This window comes from Schistocerca cancellata, chromosome 5 (genome assembly GCF_023864275.1).
Source record: "Schistocerca cancellata isolate TAMUIC-IGC-003103 chromosome 5, iqSchCanc2.1, whole genome shotgun sequence".
NCBI lineage: Eukaryota > Metazoa > Arthropoda > Insecta > Orthoptera > Acrididae > Schistocerca > Schistocerca cancellata.
In genome coordinates, this window is record NC_064630.1 from 248,970,509 (window position 1) to 248,992,914 (window position 22,406).

The 22,406-nt window shown below is 39.5% G+C and overlaps 2 protein-coding genes across 14 annotated transcripts in view; one reads left to right on the forward strand and one right to left on the reverse strand.

Annotated features, from left to right (window-relative positions):
- LOC126188953 (uncharacterized) overlaps positions 1-22,406 on the reverse strand; it is a 267,426-nt gene that overhangs the window by 169,713 nt on the left and 75,307 nt on the right. For 4 of the 7 annotated variants that reach the window (XM_049930711.1, XM_049930712.1, XM_049930708.1 and 1 more), the window contains exon 1: positions 14,631-14,754. The exons of the other annotated variants lie outside the window; for them this stretch is intronic. In XM_049930711.1, coding sequence (XP_049786668.1) covers positions 14,631-14,634 — 4 coding nt within the window. In that variant the 5' untranslated portion in view covers positions 14,635-14,754. Of the gene's footprint in view, positions 1-14,630; positions 14,755-22,406 lie in introns of those variants that run through there. 7 annotated transcript variants of the gene reach the window in all.
- Positions 14,755-22,406, forward strand: part of LOC126188951 (RNA-binding protein EWS-like) — a 169,453-nt gene continuing 161,801 nt past the window's right edge. The window contains exon 1 of one of the 7 annotated variants that reach the window (XM_049930697.1): positions 14,755-14,802. In XM_049930697.1, the coding sequence (XP_049786654.1) occupies positions 14,783-14,802 (20 nt within the window). In that variant the 5' untranslated portion in view covers positions 14,755-14,782. Of the gene's footprint in view, positions 14,803-14,826; positions 15,050-15,132; positions 15,277-15,326; positions 15,477-22,406 lie in introns of those variants that run through there. The other 6 variants (XM_049930706.1, XM_049930700.1, XM_049930699.1 and 3 more) reach the window with 6 other exon arrangements.

The following is a 22,406-nucleotide window of genomic DNA, read 5'->3' on the forward strand; positions in this document are numbered from 1 at the left end:
ATGTATTCGAGGAAATGTAAGACATATTATTTGGTCTTAAGTATGCCAAAGTGCAGTGCCATGCCTCTTCATAAAGCATTTTTCTACCGCACGTCCAAATTATATTCAGGAGAGTGGAAACTGAAATGTCCTGTGGTGCCTCTCCTGCTCCCAGTCGGTCGGTTTGACAGCCTGCCCCTCTTAAAAAAAATCTCGCTATTAATAGCAGATGGGATTATTTGTAATTGAGAGAACAAGAACTCTTCAGAAAATCTGAACTCTTTATTGCCTATTAGTTAATAACTTGCTGTTTTGTGTGACATAAAATTAAATATAGGATATATAAAACCAATACTGACAAGTGATAAGCAAGAAATTACACATTTTCTCAAACCATAGCTCCAAGCATTTTTTTCTCTCTAACCATGCTACCACTTTACATGGCGTGCTATCCTTTCTGCGAAAGAATCTGTTACCTCAGCATAGAGAGCTGCACCAAACCAGTCTCAGGACTGAAGACCACAACAACAACAAACTCATCAAAGTTCGTCAAGCGTTTTGCTACATGAAAAATCGAAGTGTCGTTATCTAATACTGAAAAAGCTGTAGAAGTAATACCCAAGACTGGTATGGCTTCTCGATCTGATTACGTATATTTTGTCACTGTCTGCTAGATAAAACAAAATAGGCCTTTCTAGTATGGCAGCAATTTTGTAACACACCAAATAAACGAGACTGTTTTGGCACAAATGGCCATGTTTATATCACAACAGAATATAATCTACGAAGTACCAACATCAAATGCCTATCAGGCCTACTACAAGCAAAAAGCTTTATGTTAGGAAACAGTTTCACGTTTGATTCATATGCACCAGCTTCTCAAGCATGAGATCGAAAAGTAGTATTACGAAATTTTTATATAAATTTGGATTCGTCTTATTCTTCCATAATTTGTGTAATGTCCCCGTTTCTTCTCCTTCCTCGTTCTAACAATCTTGTCAGCAACAATTTTGTAGCCGGCCGGAGTGGCCGAGCGGTTCTAGGTGTTTCAGTCTGGAACCGAGCGACCGCTATGGTCGCAGGTTCGAATCCTGCCTTGGGCATGGATGTGTGTGATGTCTACATCTACATCTACATCCATACTCCGCAAGCCACCTGACGGTGTGTGGCGGAGGGTACCTTCAGTACCTCTATCGGTTCTCCCTTCTATTCCAGTCTCGTATTGTTCGTGGAAAGAAGGATTGTCGGTATGCCTCTGTGTGGGCTCTAATCTCTCTGATTTTATCCTCATGGTCTCTTCGCGAGATATACGTAGGAGGGAGCAATATACTGCTTGACTCTTCGGTGAAGGTATGTTCTCGAAACTTCAATAAAAGCCCGTACCGAGCTACTGAGCGTCTCTCCTGCAGAGTCTTCCACTGGAGTTTATCTATCATCTCCGTAACGCTTTCGCGATTACTAAATGATCCTGTAACGAAGCGCGCTGCTCTCCATTGGATCTTCTCTATCTCTTCTATCAACCCTATCTGGTACGGATCCCACACTGCTGAGCAGTATTCAAGCAGTGGGCGAACAAGCATACTGTAACCTACTTCCTTTGTTTTCGGATTGCATTTCCTTAGGATTCTTCCAATGAATCTCAGTCTGGCATCTGCTTTACCGATGATCAACATTATATGATCATTCCATTTTAAATCACTCCTAATGCGTACTCCCAGATAATTTATGGTATTAACTGCTTCCAGTTGCTGACCTGCTATTTTGTAGCTAAATGATAAAGGATCTATCTTTCTGTATATTCGCAGCACATTACACTTGTCTACATTGAGATTCAATTGCCATTCCCTGCACCATGCGTCAATTCGCTGCAGATCCTCCTGCATTTCAGTACAATTTTCCATTGTTACAACCTCTCGGTACACCACAGCATCATCTGCAAAAAGCCTCAGTGAACTTCCGATGTCATCCACCAGGTCATTTATGTATATTGTGAATAGCAACGGTCCTATGACCCTCCCCTGCGGCACACCTGAAATCACTCTTACTTCGGAAGACTTCTCTCCATTGAGAATAACATGCTGCGTCCTGTTATCTAGGAACTCCTCAATCCAATCACACAATTGGTCTGATAGTCCATATGCTCTTACTTTGTTCATTAAACGACTGTGGGGAACTGTATCGAACGCCTTGCGGAAGTCAAGAAACACGGCATCTACCTGTGAACCCGTGTCTATGGCCCTCTGAGTCTCGTGGACGAATAGCGCGAGCTGGGTTTCACATGACCGTCTTTTTCGAAACCCATGCTGATTCCTACAGACTAGATTTCTAGTCTCCGGAAAAGTCATTATACTCTAACACAATACGTGTTCCAAAATTCTGCAACTGATCGACGTTAGAGATATAGGTCTATAGTTCTGCACATCTGTTCGACGTCCCTTCTTGAAAACGGGGATGACCTGTGCCCTTTTCCAATCCTTTGGAACCCTACGCTCTTCTAGAGACCTACGGTACACCGCTGCAAGAAGGGGGGCAAGTTCCTTCGCGTACTCTGTGTAAAATTGAACTGGTATCCCATCAGGTCCAGAGGCCTTTCCTCTATTGAGCGATTTTAATTGTTTCTCTATCCCTCTGTCGTCTATTTCGATATCTACCATTTTGTCATCTGTGCGACAATCTAGAGAAGGAACTACAGTGCAATCTTCCTCTGTGAAACAACTTTGGAAAAAGACATTTAGTATTTCGGCCTTTATTCTGTCATCCTCTGTTTCAGTACCATTTTGGTCACAGAGTGTCTGGACATTTTGTTTTGATCCACCTACCACTTTGACATAAGACCAAAATTTCTTAGGATTTTCTGCGAAGTCAGTACATAGAACTTTACTTTTGAATTCATTGAACGCCTCTCGCATAGCCCTCCTCATACTACATTTCGCTTCGCGTAATTTTTGTTTGTCTGCAAGGCTTTGGCTATGTTTATGTTTGCTGTGAAGTTCCCTTTGCTTCCGCAGCAGTTTTCTAACTCGGTTGTTGTACCACTGTGGCTCTTTTCCATCTCTTACGATCTTGCTTGGCACATACTCATCTAACGCATAATATACGACGGTTTTGAACTTTGTCCACTGATCCTCAACACTATCTGTACTTGAGACAAAACTTTTGTGTTGAGCCAACAGGTACTCTGAAATCTGCTTTTTGTCACTTTTTCTAAACAGAAATATCTTCCTACCCTTTTTAATATTCATATTTACGGCTGAAATCATCGATGCCGTAACCGCTTTATGATCGCTGATTCCCTGTTCTGCGTTAACTTTTTCAAATAGTTCGGGTCTGTTTGTCACAAGGAGGTCTAATATGTTATCCCCACGAGTCGGTTCTCTGTTTAACTGCTCAAGGTAGTTTTCAGATAAAGCACTTAAAAAAATTTCACAGGATTCTTTGTCCCTGCCACCCGTTATGAACGTTTGAGTCTCCCAGTCTATATCTGGCAAATTAAGATCTCCACCCAGAACTATAACATGGTGGGGAAATCTACTCGAAATATTTTCCAAATTATCCTTCAGGTGCTCAGCCACAACAGCTGTTGAGCCAGGGGGCCTATAGAGACATCCAATTACCATGTCTGAGCCTGCTTTAACCGTGACCTTCACCCAAATCATTTCACATTTCGGATCTCCGTCAATTTCCTTCGATACTATTGCACTTCTTATCGCTATAAACACGCCTCCCCCTTCACTGTTCAGCCTGTCTCTACGGTATACATTCCAGTCTGAGTTTAGGATTTCATTACTGTTTACGTCTGGTTTCAGCCAACTTTCTGTCCCTAGTACTATATGGGCATTGTGACCGTTTATTAATGAGAGCAGTTCTGGGACCTTTCTATAGACGCTCCTGCAGTTTACTATTAGCACATTAATATTGTTATTCCCTGTTGCATTTTGCCTACTCCTACCTTGCCGCGTCTCAGGAGGCGTCTTGTCGGGCCTAGGGAGGGGATTCTCTAACCTAAAAAACCCCCATGTGCACTCCACACGTACTCCGCTACCCTTGTAGCTGCTTCCGGCGTGTAGTGCACGCCTGACCTATTCAGGGGGACCCTACATTTCTCCACCCGATAGCGGAGGTCGAGAAATTTGCACCCCAGATCTCCACAGAATCGTCTGAGCCTCTGGTTTAAGCCTTCCACTCGACTCCAAACCAGAGGACCGCGATCGGTTCTGGGAACGATACTACAAATTGTTAGCTCTGATTCCACCCCGCGAGCGAGGCTTTCCGCCTTCACCAATTCCGCCAACCGCCTGTACGAACTGAGGATGACCTCTGAACCCAGACGGCAGGAGTCATTGGTGCCGACATGAGCAACAATTTGCAGTCGGGTGCACCCAGTGCTCTCTATCGCCGCCGGTAGGGCCTCCTCCACATCTCGGATGAGGCCCCCCGGCAAGCAGACAGAGTGAACACTGGCCTTCTTCCCCGACCTTCCCGCTATTTCCCTAAGGGGCTCCATCACCCGCCTAACGTTGGAGCTCCCAATAACTAATAAACCCTTCCCCCCGTGTGCCTGCTCGGACCTTGCTGAAGGAACAGCCACATGTCCACTCACAGGCAGAGCGGGCGATGCCACATGGCCAGCCTCCACATTGACCCTCCGCCTCGTGCGCCGCGAACGCCGCTGAACCCGCCACTCCCCTTGGGGAGAGGGTGGCCCAACCGCGCCCGGTACCGGCGAAGATGTCTCGACAGCAGGGACAGTGTGTGAAGCATGTAACACCTGGGGTGTACCCTGCGACGCACCAGACTCCCCACTGCTGCTACACTCCGAGGCAGCAGCCTGAAGACGGCTGACCGCGGCCATCAACACGCTCAGCTGTTCGCGAACAGTGGCCAGCTCCTCCTGCGTCCGTACACAGCAGTCACACATCCTATCCATCCTAAGGAATCAATTTACTGAAGAGAGTTGTTCAACCTTTAACTAGACTGCTAATTCACTAAAGGCGGCTGTTTATTCACTAAACTGGGGTTGCTAGCCACTTCTTGTAGAAAACAATGAAAATTGCACTACCTGTCTCTGGACTGTATTGAAAACAAACACTAGCACTACTGGCACTATGGTTGACTAAAGGGACTCTCTCTGACTGTATTCAAAACAAACACGAAATCTATGGAACACTATTAATAGCACCAGACAATTAAAGCTTCCTAAAAGCAAATACACACGGAAGAAGAAGTGACAAGTAAGAAAAATACAGTTAATACTTAAATTCAGGTAGCTCGCTGCACAGCAGACGTGAAGCAGACGGCAGTTACGACGTCCTTACGTTAGTTAGGTTTAAGTAGTTCTAAGTTCTAGGGGACTGATGACCTCCGATGTTTAGTCCCATAGTGCTCAGAGCCATTTGAACCAACTCATTCTGTAGCTATTGCTGCCATTGTCAAAATTTGTTCGCCGATTAAGTTCACTAACCCTGTCAGAATCACAGGTTTAGTTATCCCGCAATTATTTTCCGGTTAGGTGTTATTAAGTGTTCGAACAACACGTTTTCCGCGTTACTTCCAGAGTAGAACTTGCGCGGCTGCTAGCCGGGGACTGTACTAGTGTAGCGATCTACCAAAAAATTTTCTGTCAAAATTTCATTTTCTTGGATACACCGAGAAGATAATACATAATGTTTCTCACCTGTTATTCCTGTTAGTCGTTTATTTCCATTCTGGTAGTCTGAATCTATGGATTTCGCTAGTAATTATAAGAATGCTCATAATTCGCAAACCCAATCAACCACAAAATCAGACAGCGATTGGCATTCATTCGTTCGGCTTTACTCCCTCAGTTTGTATTGCCCCGCCCCCTTTTGTCTGCGGAAAGTTTATTTCTAGATGCGACGAGGATTCTCCTGACAGAGACATCACGTACACTATGCATGCATTCAAAAATTAACTTATGATTCATTCAGAAATCAACTTAAAACGTGTTCAAAAATGTTCAAAAACCAACACGGAAGCGTTTCAAAATCATATGAATAATCGATAGACAAACGTGCGCTGGATGCTAGGCGCTTTGTGAAACAAGTTTTTTTTCCTCAAGAATATGAATTTGGCGCCCCCTTTTCCTGGTAGCATCTAGCTGCTTGCTGTGACTGCTCGCACAGCCACCAGCCACATTCCTGTAGCCAGAGTCCGTGCGTAACTGCTAAAACAAATCGAATGTAAACAGTTGCGACTTCAAGCTCATTGGAGGCAATTTGTTGTTATGAAGCACTGCATAGTCTTCCTAAAGCCTTTGACACATTTTCAATTGTCAGACACTTGCATGAGCACTGTGTGTCGTTTTGTATGTGGCGCATTTCCTATTCCCGGAAATCTAAAAATATCCCGGGTTTTTCACGGTTTTCTCCTGGATGAAAAAATTCCCGGGTTTTTCCCGGATCTCCCGGGTCGTATACACCCTGTAACTAATGAACTGGGATGGTAATGTGTGTGTCGTGGTCTTCAGCCCTAAGAATAGTTTGATGCAGCTCTCCATGCCACTCTATCTTGTCAAGCCTCTTCATTTCAAATTTTTACTCCTCATACTTCCATTCAATACCAAACTGGTGGCCCCTTGACATCTCAGAATGTGTCCTATCAACCAATCCTTTCTAGTCAGGCTGTATCACAAATTTCTTTTCTCCCCAATTTAATTCAGTATCTCATTAGTTACATGATCTACCCACCCAATCTTCAGCATTTTGCTGCAGCATCACATTGCAAAGGCCTCTTCTTGTCTAAATTGTTTATTGTTGAATTTTCACTTCCATATGCGGCTACACTCCCTACAAATACTTTAAGAAAAAGACTTCCCAACACTTTAGTCTTTATTCAGTTTTAGTAAATTTCTTTTCTTCAAAAACACTTCTGTTGCCACTGCCAGCTTACATTTTATATCCTCTCTACTTCAGTCATCATCAGTTATTTTGCTGCCTAAATAACAAAACTCATCTACTATTTTAAGTCTCTCATTTCCTAATCTAATTCCCTCAGCATCTCCTTTTTTAATTAGACTACATTCCATTATCCTTGGTTTGCTTTTGTTGATGTTCATCTTATATACTCTTTTCGAGACACTGTCCATTCTGCTTAACTGCTCTTGCAATTCCTTTGCTGTGTCAAACAGAATTACAATGTAATCGGCAAACCCCAACGATTTTTAATTTCTTCTCCCTGAACTTTAATTCCTAATCTAAATTTTTCTTTTGTTTCCTTTACTGTTTTTCCAATAAACAGATTGACTGACATTGGTAATAGGCTACAGTCCTGTCTCACTCCCTTCTTCACTTACATACCCCTCAACTCATAACTGCTGACAGGTTTATGTACAAGTTGTCAATAGGCTTTCACTCCCTGTATTTTATCCCTGCTATCTCCACAATTTTGAAAACGACATTTCAGTCAACACTGTCAAAAGTTTTCTTTAAATCTACAAATGCTATAAATGTAGATTTGCCTTTCCTTAGCCTATCTTCTAAGAGAAGTCTTATGGTCAGTATTGCCTCGCATGTTCCTACATTTCTCTGGAATATAAACTGATCTTCCCCAAGGTTGGCTTCTACCAGTTTTTCCATTCTTCTGGAAAGAATTTGTGTTAATATTTTGCAACCATGACTTATCAAACTCATAGCTTGATAATATTCACACCCGTGAGCCCCTGCTTTCTTTGGAATTGGAATTATCACATTCTTCTTGAAGTTGAGTGTTATTTTCTCTGTCTTATATACCCTAGACACCATGTGGAATAGCTAGTTTTGTCTTGGCTGGCTCTCCCAAGGACATCGGCAGTTCTAAGGGACTGTCGTCGTCTACTCCAAGGCTCTTGTTTCAGCTTAGGTCTTCAACACTGTCAAATTCTTCTCACAGTGTCATATCTCCCACTTTCCCTTTATTTACTCCCTCTTCACTTTCTACAATACTGCCTTCACATTAATTTCCCCCTTCTATAACAACTCTATATATATTCCTTCCACCTTTCCGCTTTCTCTATTTTGCTTAGTGCTGGTTTTCTACCTCAGCTCTTCATATTTGTACAGCTGCTTCTCTTTTCTCCAAAAGCTGCTGTAAATTTCCTTTGGGTGGTATCTACCTCTCCTCTAGTTATGTGTGCTTCTAAGGACTTACATTTGTCCTCTAGCTATTTCTATTTAATCATTTTCCACTTCCTGTCAATCTAATTTTTTGGGCATTTCTTTTTCGCCTGCTTCCTTTGCTGCACTTTTATATTTTCCCCTCTTCATCAATTAAATTCAATAAATATATCCTTTGTTACCTAATGATTTCTAATAGATCTTGTCTTTTCATCTATTTGATCCCCTGCTGCCTTCACTGTTTCATATATCAAAGCTATCCATTCATCTTCTACTGTATTCCTTACCCCTGTTCTAGTCAATTGTTGCCCAATGCTCCCCCTGAAACCCCCAACAACCTCTGGTTCTTTAACGTATCCAGGTCCCACCACCTCAATATCCTGAACTTTTGCAACTTCATTAGGTCCAATTTACAGTTCATAGCCAGTAAATTGTGACTGAATCCCCATATACCCCTGGAAATTACTAACAATTTAAAACCTGGTTTTGATACCTCTGTCTTATTACTGTACAATCAATTCGAAACCTTCCAGTGTCTCCAGATATCTTCCATGTATACAAGTTTCCTTCACAATTCTTAAACCAAGTGTCAGCAAAGAATAAACTATGCTCTGTGCAAAATTCTAGCAAGTGGCTTCCTCTTTAATGCCTTTCCTCTAGTTCATATTCACCAACAATTTTACTCCTCTTACTTTTCTTACTATCGAATTCCAGTTCCCCATTACAAGTAAATATTCACCTCCTTCAACTATCTGAATTACTTATTTTCTCTCATCATACATTTCTTCTGTCTCTTCATCATCTGCAGAGTTGGTTGGCATATAAACTTGTACCACTGTGGTGGGTGTTGGCTTTGTGTCTATCTTGGCTATGATAATACGATCACTACAGCTTGCCAGCATTCCTATTTTCTTATTCACTATTAAATCTCCCCCACATTACCGCTATTTCATTTTATATTTATAACCCTGTATTCACCTGACGTAAAGGTGGTGATATGTTACATAATTACTGAGCATAGAGGGCACAGGCATTGTCAGCTGCAATGGCATACTAATGCAATGTGACCACACATTATAACATTGTTAAAGAAATCTAATTAAAAAAGTGGACCTCAGCTACATATGATGTCAAATGTAATCTGTTACAGTCAGAAATGTTACACTTATTAAAATATTCAGGGCTATTATTTAGCAACAACATAGTATCCTGGAATACTTTAATATTTGTGACAAGGATGAGTAATAGCCACATATATTTTAGTAAGTGTAAAACATGCCACACATCAAAAAATACACAAATAGCTCATGTTGTTCACCCGATGCGACACCAACGTTGAAACATGCCAAGTGCTTACAAAATGGTACTATTTCCATAGAGGCCACTTGAGTTACTATACATACTAACAACATTTCTACAAAAGTAGCATTTGTGAGCATTAGTGTTTCACTTCCTTTTAAAGAGCAAACCAATCTAATCATGAATATGGTAGGCCTAAATGAAATAGAACTACAGTGGAACTTCGATTTTACATTCTCCGATTTTACATTTTTCGTGATTCTACACCAAAAATTCATAGCCCCTGTGAAAAACCAATGAGATCAATGCTAAAAATTTCCCAGTTTTACATTTCTTCCTTGTAAGGTTTACCTTGAGTCTTCGTTCTTACTCAATATCTCACTTGACTTTGTCCAGTTTTCTTCCTATTGGCTTTTGGTGTGACTGAACAAGTTACAAGTGGCTCAAAAGACAGATGGTTTGCAGCAGTAATCGAAAAATGAGACACTCAACGCAAAGTGCTCCGGAATGAGCCAATACATGATGAAGGGGCCCAGCCACCGCCTTTACTTATGCCACTTGTAACTCAGTCTCATCTTTATGCATATATTTCTGATGTACTGTATTCAGCAACAATATCAATTGTCAATCTTTTAAATTCAAACACAGATTCTTAAAGAATATGCTCGGTCATAATCGAAGAAACGATGCCCCCTTTCTGGTTAGTGAAATCCTATTGGCTTGCGACCTGTTAAGTCATCAAATAGCCAACGCAGTCAGCACGCCACAATAACACATGAAAAATGAGCTCACCTATTGGATGAATGGAGAGGGGGAGTGGCCCTTCAGTGACAGGAGTACAAGTACAGGTGAAAGCATTTTGTGAAGTGTTGAAAATATACTTTTCATGCAGATGAGTGCTATGACAGAGATATCACACAGAAATAGAACAAGGGTTCTGTTATAGCACATTTTAAAGACTTTTGTGTTCAAAATTGGACACGATACAGTCACAACTACACACACTACTCATTTATATACTTTGCACCACACACACCATACACTCTACATCGTAAAGATTGGCAGCAGTGATAGTGGGCATGAAGCAAAACTGTAGCATCTGAAATTTCTTTAAAATTTACATTTTACACAGTGCAGAGAAATTCACTAAGCCGTCTTCTAACAAGCTTGTAATGTCAGTTGGGAAGTAAACTCATTTTTTCATGTCTATGTTTCTCTCATCAAGCCTAAAATAACACTTTAATAGTGGTGAACATATGAAGTGTGGCTCATAAGAAAAACATTAAACAATAACAGCAATGGTGACAAAGTATGTCATTAAGTGAATGTCAGCATTTATACTTATGGTTTAACCACTTTGCTGCTCTGATGTTTTCATCAATTTTTGCTTTTTTCTGAGTGAGTACAAAGAATAATCTCTCAAAAATGCATGTTTTGAACATATATGTAATTTATCATGTCGGAAAACAGCTCAATTACCTTGTACACAGATACCAAATCCAATTTTTTGTTCGTTTTTACTTGCTGTCATACATCTGCGATTTTTTAAGAACTGATGAAATTCATTGCCACAAATTATTGTATAAACATTATAGTGTACGTTTCATTTCCTCCATTTAGCAGATTTTATACAAAGTATTGGAGAGGACTGCAATTTTTCAACCATGTATGCCAATTACATGTGTTTTTGCTCATATTTTGGTATCCTCAATTCTGCTTTTTCCCCAATTTTGAGATTTTAAGTCTGGACTGCACTGGAATAGGGGTTTTACTGTAGTTACAGTGACAATCCTCTTTCATAAATGTGGTTCAGTCCAGACTGAAGTGTCTTACTGTCCTTGTATGGCTACTGTTTGAAAAGTGACTGTATTTACTCTGGCTCTAGGTATCATCTACACTAGGTCTAGTGAAAAAACTGAAAATCCCTTCTTATAGCTTTCCCCCTAGTGTTCCAAGATCAGTGTTAACTTATTCCACACAATGCTTGATCCATACTGGTCAGAGAGTCAGGAACAGCATTCACAAAATGCACCTGAAATTATCTGCTACTAAATAACTGAGAGAAGGAAAGATCCTTAGAGTTAATTATCCATTCAATCATTAAATCTGCAGACCGGCTACTGATTTAAGATAAAAGAAAACAACATTCATCTAAAGAAATTCATTTTACAACTGCAGCTGGATCTTCAAGTTGACTCAACATTGGTAGCATCTGACATAATGATGAGTGTAAGTTGGGGCATCAAAATATTGTGTCAACTTGACTTGGGACCCCAGCTGCTAACCAAAGAATAGTACCACAAGATGTTTCACTAGGACAGCCTCCAAAGACACTTGGGAAATCTAAAAATGGCAGAATGAGGATTTGAACCACAAACCACCAAGATGCTAGTTCATAGTGCCAAACACTACACAACCTACTCAGGATTGAATAACAGAGAAAATATCTTAACTACTAATTGCACCTCACATCAATGATAATGTGATATTTACCACAATTTTTGGTAGACTGAGTCTAAATCACATGTAACATGTTTCTTGCAGAATCTTTCTGGAAACAGACACTGCACAGTAATCATCTATAGGAGCAGGTTCCACATTTATGTTCACTTATGTTTAGTCAGTAAATACACATGATTCTTTCAAAAAGAGGACATGCCGTCAACAACAAAACTGATAAGAGATTAGACACTTTCTACTATCAGAGTAAGATCCAAAGAGTAGTCTTCAAGAAATTAATGACCTCATGTGGATGAGCAGTTCAAAAGAAAATTAAAAACATACATCATTAGCCACTCATTCTACAAATTACCGTACCCAGTTACCTGGATTCATGGACTGAAAATTCTTGTTAGCTGTAAGACAAGAAAAGTGATCTATCTATCTCTCTCTCTCTCTCTCTCTCTCTCTCTGTGTGTGTGTGTATGTGTGTGTGTGTGTGTGGGGGGGGGGGCATGTACATATGAAATTATTGTGAAGATGGGCATCACTGAAACACATCACAGTAACAATTACAGTAGTAATAAAAGAGAACTCTTGAAAGTTTTGGAGCATTGAGTATTTTTTGTGTAGACTGTTCTGCAACCTCGACAAACTGTGTTAAATGCATAGTGTTGTAATAAGATCCATAAGACCTGTTTACTCTATTTCAAGTGATGGATCATTCTCAGGTAGTACTTTACAAGATCTTAAACATTATTTTTCCAAAATTTGAGAAATATGATTTACAAACATTTTTTTTTAATATTTGAAATATTACATTTAATATCTTATAACATATCACTTGGAAACAAACTTCGGCTGAAATGTAGCAGGAAAAAAAAAAGTCTGCTCTGGTCGATCTTGTTACAACAGTGTGCATTGCATACAAGTTTTACAGCCATTCAGAGATGCAATTGAAGATCTTTTAAGCTCTAAAAGAAGGCTATCTAAAGATCAGAAGGTTCTCTACCTTTTTTTTTAAGGTACCTATTGACTGTCCAGCACCTCGACTACGCTGATATGTAGTATAGCCTAAGGTCTAGGTAAGGTTTTAGGTGATAATCTCATTGCGAGTTACTGAAGCCAATGAATGAAAATGCAGAAAATAGCTTATGGTAATAAAATTACATTTAGCACAGCCTAATGTTAAATCGCACCACATAAGGAGCATTTAGGCATACGTAATGCACTTTTCGTCATAAAAATTGAAACTGCAAAATAAATTCAGAATACCTTTATTAGATATTGGTCATGTCTCTGATCAGTATTTTGATGTGTATCATGTACATACCTACCGCACACAAAGTACAAAAAATGCAAGGAATGAGGAGGGTTGGGAGGGGGCACTACATAATCTTCACCTCACTGGTTACCTTTACACCTTCCATTTAATGAATCACCTATAACGTTCATAATTACTGTTAAGTGAACAGTAGATAACACTGCTCAAGCCAGCACCAACCTAATAATGATGATACTGTCAAGGATTATTTCATAAATCATTAATTTCATGCTATTTTGTTATATTGCAGCATTGCAGGAGAACTATGACTTATGTGATACAGTACAGATTATTTCCAGAGTCAATCTTTCACTCTTCAACTGAGCATACACTATTTTGGAATACCCGACTAGAAAAAAAACTGTGTTGGGCTGGGGCTGAAACACAGAGCATTGTCATTTGTGGACAATGCTCTTGCTGACCAAGCTACCAAGCATGGTACACAGGAACCCTCCTCACAGCTTCAATTCTTCCTGTATCTCTCACCCGCTTTTCAAATTTCACAGAAACTCTGATAACATTGAGAGGCTAGCACTCCTGGAAGAAAAGATATCAAAGGAAAATGGCTTAGCCATGGCCTAGATGATTGTTTCCAGGATGAATCCCAACCTAGCAGCACTAGCTTCTATGAAGTGTGGAAAGTAGAAGAGAGGTATGTTCAGAATTGACTGACAGTGGGTCATAAGTTGTGCCCAATTTACTAACTGCAACTTTCAAAAGTATTTATTCTCTTACAATTACAATGCATGAAACTACTACTTAAAAAAAGGGGGGCAAATTACTATGATTCCAGAAGTGCCCTCTGCCCCTCCCCCCACACACACACACCATCACATGGCTCGTGAAATATACATGTACAAGGTTCTGGGTTTTAGTTGTCCAGCACAATTTAATCAGGCAAAAGGTTTTGGTTCACTTTATTAATAAACATGATTACTAGCTGTAAATGGAAAGTTCTTGAGAAGGGTTACATACTTAACCACTCAAAGCATAAGTTGCCCTATGATAAGACAGAAACAAGTTTGAAATAAGTGCCAAGTCAGATTAATGACTGCTTTACTTTGGATAACTACTTACTCATAGCCGCTGCAATACACGCCTCACTTATATGTGCGTTATGCACAATCCATACGCCTTCATAGTTATTGCACAAATGTACAACATTTTATACGAAAATGCTTTTACCCCAAGTATGATACTTGTGAAGTATACCGATAATAATTGCATGCTATTACGTGTCAAGTTTCCAAAAGCTGCAAATCAATGATTTGTGCAAAAAATATATATAAAATAAATAGAGCATCACCTGTGTTATGAAATTTTTGACTTTGGTACCAAACCATAAATTAGCTACATGTTAATTTCAGCTATATATGCTTTCATTGAAGCTGAAAGTGAGTATTCACATAACTTCTTGTAAAAAAACGAATCCGCCAGCAGTCATAATAACTGAATTTTAATTAAGGACGATAGCTTACCCATTGTGTTTTCGTAAACCTTTGTAATAACCACTTGTTTTCAAAATGTCAGTTTACCACTCGAACTCCCGCTACCAGAGATACCAGTCACAAAAACATTCATCGGATCATCGCTGGTATGGCGTCCTACAGCAACGCCAACACTTCAGAACATGTGCTGTAGTCGAAACACGTAATAGAAAAGATCAGACTTATAAAGTAACCTGCATTGTTAGATTTATCTCGTAGCGTAGAATGTGACTGTTTACTGTAAACAAAATAACCCCTGAGTGTTTTATAATTAGAGCTATAAGAAAAATCATACACATATACTGAAATGACATGCAGATAGTATTTTGTTTCGGTCAGTAGTTGATGTATCAGAGATTAGTCGAAAGCTACTTGTAGGTACTAGGTAGCGTCCTTGTTTTGCCTAACGTGTAAGTGAGTTTATGGTTTTTAATTTTTAAGAAATTTATTCTGGATAGTAGCAGAAAAGTGCATGAATATATTCGTATCCTGAATATTTTTCCATTTATTACATAATACGTACTTTTTCATTGCTTGGGTAAGCCATGTTCTGCCGGGTGTCCAAGACACTTGATAAAGCCATTATTAGTAGATGGTATATAGTCTAGATTGTTTTTCATTGAATTCTATTTGATAGGTGTAACGCGAAATAGGATTACGTAATAATTTCACGTGCTTATTGTAGCTCTAATCACAGTCTATATGGCTATTAATCAAAAAGGATTAAGTTGTTTGCTATAGGGCGCGCGAAATCATGATTATTTAATGACGCCAAATGAATTAGTGCAGTCCGAGTGCCTGTTCGATTTGGACGTATTACTTATAACATTGCTCTAAGTAAGTTAATTCCTAATTTATTTCACCTAGGTTTTAGTTTTAATGTAGTGTTTTGTATGTCTGTGTATCGCACTTCTGACAATCGCCATTATTTGGAACTTACCACTATGTTTACAAGTTAAATTAATTTCATTTTGAAAACACGGCTTCTAGACGTTGACAGAGCCCGTTTATTTTAAAAATCTTTACATGCAATAAAAATGTCAGTAATGAAATTCAAATATATGGTTTGCCCACTAACAATCGTAAATTATTTACGGCAGAAGTCAAGCAGAAACTATTCAGATTGATTTTTAAGACCTTCATTATTTGCTGGTACCTTTAATTTACAGCGATTGCCTGCCAGTGCAGACCCGTTGTAAATAGTGGCGGCTGCATTTGTTCCCACGTTTTATTTCTGTACTGCTACTGTTATCTCCAAATTGTGCTTAATTCTTCATACAGTATTTATAATATTCCTATTTTTTTTTAAAAACCTTTTTGTACATGAAGTTTGAGGATGGACAGATACCAGCACAGAATGTCTGTGTGTGTGTAATGAATGTTTTATGCATATGTGGGGATTGCTCCAGAAAATTACTCGGGCTAACGGAAACGTCCGATTCCAGCCGTCTGCTTTGACCAATGACGTCACCAATATGGCGGGAACGACCATTGACAACAATTCCCATATCGCAACTATGACGTCATAACGTAAACAAGACAACAAACACAAAAATAGATCAAAAACTATCAAATACATATTCCTCCAAAAATACAATGAAACTAATAGGACAAGCTAGGGAAATTGAGTGTTTTTGGGTGGGGACAAACTAAAAATAAACACACCCCACTAAACCAAACGATAAAATAAAACTACCACAACCTTCCCTAAATCTAAAAACAACATCCACTGGAATCAAACACTTCCCTTGAACTATGTAGTTCAACAGAAACTACAGATACCAAATCATGAAACCCATAACTACAACCACGTACACAATCATCACTACCTCAAAAAAACACAACAAAATTGGAATCAAACACTTCTCCACCTGTTATCCTTACGACATCTCCACATATAGCCGTCCCTGATCAGAGACTCAGGAACTTTAGTAAGCCTCATTTCTTCACGACAAACTGAACACTTCATGACATTCAGCCAACAGGCCTAATAGCTGAAGGAATTTTATTAGAGACGACGCACTGTCCCCTATCATTGCCAACAACCAAAAACTGTTGATCTTGTCAGTCATATGCACACCTACCGAAGACATAAACAAAGCGATTTACCAAAATTCACACACGACGAACAGAAAAAAAACTACAATAACGTGGACATAACAAAACCAAAATCGTTAACTCACTGCAAAATATTTTGCTGAAAGATAACAAACTAACCATAAACACACCACCAGAGAGAACCACCGACCACAACAGTATGCCACCTATAAACACACCATACACGCAAACTAAACCAAAAACATCACCTAACACACAGCACACAAACACGCCATCAGAAGGCACCACCGATCATATCAAAAAGACACCTACAAACACGAGACTCTCACAAACTAAACTCTGCACCGTTGTGATGTCACGGATCAAAGTCGAAGGGTGGAATCGGACGCTTTGGTTAACCCAATTATTCCATATGATATCAATCAATGGATGAATGCCAAGTAATTCAGTTTTCTAACATTTTTGTCACCAGAATCAGCAGTAACATGTAGAGCCATTGTTGCTTTGCTAAAGTGTTCTTAGATGTATAGTGTGTGTGTGTGTGTGTGTGTGTGTGTGTGTGTGTGTGTGTGAGAGAGAGAGAGAGAGAGATTTCAAGTTCTGACCAATACACACACCCACGAATTCTGAACAATTAGTTCTACATATTTCTTTTTTCCCCATACTGCATTGTTTTTCTTATAGTAGGCTGTATTTTACCTTATAGCCCCTATATTGTTGAATGAATGGTGTAGTTGAGTGATGGACCATTTACCGACAATCTGTCAGTAATACTTCTGAATACTTCATTTATTGCTCCTTCGGTTTCATAGCTGCTCTATTGTTTCAGTGCACGAGTGTATGACGTAGTAATTGGAGTTGGTTAGCAACTGGCTATTCATTGCTAGTTAAACATTCCTCTGATTTTTCAGTATATTAACTTAGTTGTCAGGTGGACATGCATGTGATGCAGCAGCAAGTTTTGCAATACCATATTCAGTAATTCCATTTCCAAGATTTATTTATTTTTTAATCACATGGACTGCAGCAAAAATTTCTTTGGTCCATTTCCCATCTGTTCACAAGGCTGTAGGTAGTGCCCACTTCCACTTCATTTTAATTTTTGTCAGTATTCCACTTGTTTTTGTGGCTCATGAATTACAAAAATGGAGTGTAGGGTTAGGTAATTCAGTACTATTTTTAAGTGTTTTATCTGTGTTCCAATGTGTTAAAAGTATGGATGTTGCTGTAAGGGTAGTCATACAGGGAATGGTATGAAGAGAATTTAACTGGGGCTACTGCAGTGGAGAACTGAATGGGCAACTGAATGAGGCTTGGCCATGGACGACTAGGTTTTGCAAAAAAAGACTGGATAATTTCTGCACAGGAAGTGGAGATTTCTGTCCTTCAGGCTGAAGCAGATTATATGGAATTTTAACTATTAACTACTTAGGTTGAGGGGGGGGGGGGGGGTTGATGGCGGGAACTAGGTGGAGTCAAGGTGCCACTCAACTTGAGATAAGCTGTGTGTTTGCAATAGGAAAAAGGTAAGAGATTTCCTGAAAAAAAAAAAAAAAAACATAGGCCCTACCTATTATTCCAAAGTCTGCACATTGCAACCATGTAGAAAAATAACATGTTTTGAGTTATATAGCAAAAGCAAAAAAATGTTACGTAATATGAAAAGGCATATTTCCCCAGTTTTGGCCACATTAACCCTAGCTATGGCCAGCCATCTCCACTTATGGCCACTGGAGATTTAAATAACACAGGTCTGCGACGTAATAATTGTTCCAAATTTATTAAGTGATTTTTGTATTGTTTTCAACACTGATTTCGGGAAAAATAGTGAAAAAAATCCATCGCGTACAGTTATTCCACAAACTGCTTGTCTAGTTTTAGCGTTTTTCGATATGTCAGCACTCTAGTGAGTTTCAATTTTGGTTTTTAGGATCTCCATAAACTGTTATTTAGCCGTTTTTATACTAGATATAAGTAAAATAAAGAGTGTTTAGGAGAAACCAGCAGTATTTTCAGGTCAGTGCCTGTATGTCGCTCTGCCCCTTCCCCCGCCATCAGCAAGCAGTGGGCTTCTGCTATTGTTCTTCAGTTCACAATATCTCTTCACTCTGTGCTGTTCACGTGTTGTTATTACTGGTGCTTTAAAGTAGTGACTGTTTTCTTGTGTTGTGAAGTTGTTTTATGGGCAATGGCTATCAGAGGATGTATAAACTCGCCAGATTGCTTCTGCTACATTCATGGTAACTATACTGTTAAAAAAGCAACAAAGAAACATTCCAGATTTTGTTAATAAAGAATATCTTGCCTATTTGGGTATAAAGTTAGGCGAACAAGATAAGCCTTGTGCCCCACACAAAATTTGTTTAGTGTGAGTTGAAGAAATGAGGCAATGGTTTCAATGTAAAAAGCAGTCCTTACGTTTTGGAATACCAGTGGTTTGGAGGGAGCCCAAAAATCATAGTGATGACTGCTATTTTTGTTCTTGACAACATACTAGGCTTCAATTTGAAAAACAAAAAGGATATTTCTTACCCTGAGTCGCAATGTTGTTGTTGTTGTTGTTGTGGTCTTCATTCTTGAGACTGGTTTGATGCAGCTCTCCATCTACTCTATTCTGTGCAAGTTTCTTCATCTCCCGGTAACTACTGCAATCTACATCCTTCTGAATCTGCTTAGTGTATTCCTCTCTTGGTCTCCCTCTACGATTTTTACCCTCCACGCTGCCCTCCACCACTAAATTGGTGATCCCTTGATGCCTCAGAACATGTCCTACCAACTGATCCCTTCTTCTAGTCAATTTGTGCCACAATCTTCTCCCCAATTGTACTCAATACCTCCTCATTAGTTACGTGATCTACCCATCTAATCTTCAGCATTCTTCTGTAGCGCAACATTTCAAAAGCTTCTATTCTCTTCTTGTCCAAACTATTTATCGTACTCGATGTTAACAAATTTCCCTTCTTCAGAAACGCTTTCGTTGCCATTGCTAGTCTACGTTTTATATCCTCTCTCCTTTGCTATTTGCTCCCCAAATAGCAAAACTCCTTTACTACTTTAAGTGTCTCGTTTCCTAATCTAATTCCCTCAGCATCACCCAATTTAATTCGACTACATTCCATTATCCTCATTTTACTTTTGTTGATATTAATCTTATATCCTCCTTTCAAGACACTATCCATTCCATTCAACTGTTCTTCCAAGTCCTTTGCTGTCTCTGACAGAATTAAAATGTCGTCAGCGAACCTCAAAGTTTTTATTTCTTCTCTGTGGATTTTAATACCTACTCCAAATTTTTATTTTGTTTCCTTCACAGCTTGCTCAATATACAGATTGAATAACATCGGGGCGAGGCTACAACCCTGTCTCACTCCCTGCCCAACCACTGCTTCCCTTTCATGTTCCTTGACTCTTTTAACTGCCATCTGGTTTCTGTTCAAATTATAAATAGCCTTTCGCTCCCTGTATTGTACCCCGCCACCTTCAGAATTTGAAAGAGAGTATTCCAGTCAACATTGTCAAATGTTTCTCTAAGTCTACAAATGCTAGAAACATAGGTTTGCCTTTCCTTAATCTAGCTTCTAAGATAAGTCGTACGGTCAGTATTGCCTCACATGTTCCAATATTTCTACGGAATCCAAATTGATCTTCCCAGAGGTCGGTCTCTACTAGTTTTTCCATTCGTCTGTAAAGAATTCACGTTATTATTTTGCAGCCGTGACTTGTCAGACTGATAGTTTGATAATTTTCGCATTTGTGAACACCTGCTTTCTTTGGGATTGGAATTGATAATTTTCGCATTTGTCAACACCTGCTTTCTTTGGGATTGGAATTATTATATTCTTCTTGAAGTCTGAGGGTATTTCGCCAGTCTCATACATCTTGCTCACCATACGGTAGAGTTTTGTCAGGACTGGTTCTCCCAAGGCTGTTAGTAGTTCTAATGGAATGTTGTCGACTCCTGGGGCCTTGTTTTGATGCAGGTCTTTCAGTGCTCTGTCAAACTCTTCATGCAGTATTTTATCTCCCATTTCATCTTCATCTACATTCTTTTCCCTTTCTATGACATTGCCCTCAAGTACATCACTCTTGTACAGTCTCTCTATAGACTCTTTCCATCTTTCTGCTTTCCCTTCTTTGCTTAGAACTGGGCTTCCATCTGAGCTCTTTATGTTCATACAAGTGGTTCTCGTTTCTCCAAAGGTCTCTTTAATTTTCCTGTAGGCGGTATCTATCTTACCCCTAGTGAGGTAAGCCTCTACATCCTTACATTTGTCCTCCAGCCATCCCTGCTTAACCATTTTGCGCTTCCTGTCAATCTCATTTTTGAGACGTTTGTATTCCTTTTTGCCTGCTTCATTTACTGCATTTTTATATTTTCTCCTTTCATCAATTAAATTCAATATTTCTTCTGTTACCCAAGGATTTCTACTAGCCCTCGTCTTTTTACCTACTTGATCCTCTGCTGCCTTCACTACTTCATCCATCAAAGCTACCCATTCTTCTTCTACTGTATTTCTTTCTCCCTTTCCTGTCAATTGTTCCTTTTGCTCTCCCTGAAACTCTGTAAAATCTCTGGTTTAGTCAGTTTATCCAAGTCCCATTTCCTTAAATTCCCACCTTTTTGAAGTTTCTTCAGTTTCAATCTACAGTTCATAACCAATAGATTGTGGTCAGAGTCCACATCTGCCCCTGGAAATGTTTTACAATTAAAAACCTGGTTCCTAAACTTCTGTCTTACCATTACATAATCTGAGACCTGTCAGTATCTCCAGGCTTCTTCCATGTATACAACCTTCTTTTATGATTCTTGGACCAAGTGTTAGCTATGATTAAGTTATGCTCTGTGCAAAACTCTACCAGGCGGCTTCCTCTTTCATCCCCCCCCCCCCCCCCCCCTACCTACTACGTTTCCTTCTCTCCCTTTTCCTACTACCGAATTCCATTCATCCGTGACTATTAAATTTTCGTCTCCCTTCTCTATCTGAATAATTTCTTTTATCTCATCATACATTTCTTCAATTTCTTCGACATCTGCAGAGCTATTTGGCATATAAATTTTTACCACTGTAGTAGGCGTGGGCTTTGTGTCTATCTTGGCCACAATAGTGCGTTCACTATGCTGTCTGTAGTAGCTTACCCACACTCCTATTTTTTTTAATTCATTATTAAACCTACTCCTGCATTACCCCTCTTTGATTTTGTATTTATAACCCTGTATTCGCCTGACCAAAAGTCTTGTTCCTCCTGCCACCGAACTTCACTAATTCCCAGTATATCTAACTTTATCCTATCCATTGCCCTTTTTAAATTTTCTAACCTACCTGCTCAAGTAAGGGATCTGACATTCCACGCTCCGATTCATAGAACGCCAGTTTTCTTTCTCCTGGTAACGATAGACACAACAAAATGATTTGCACAGTTACAGCTTTTGGCCATTAAGGCCTTTGTCAGCAGTATACAAACACACACACACACACACACACACACACACACACACACACACACTCTCTCTCTCTCTCTCTCTCTCTCTCTCTCTCTCTCTCTCTCTCTGCAGTCTCAGAGAACTGTGGTTTTAGTTCTCTGAGACAGCAGACGTGTGTGCAAGTTGCTTTTGCGTGAGTGTGTGTGTGCGCGCGCGTTTGCATTTCTTACCCTAACATTCAATCAGCCATTTGCCCTGTTCCTCATGGACCTGAAGAACCAATACCT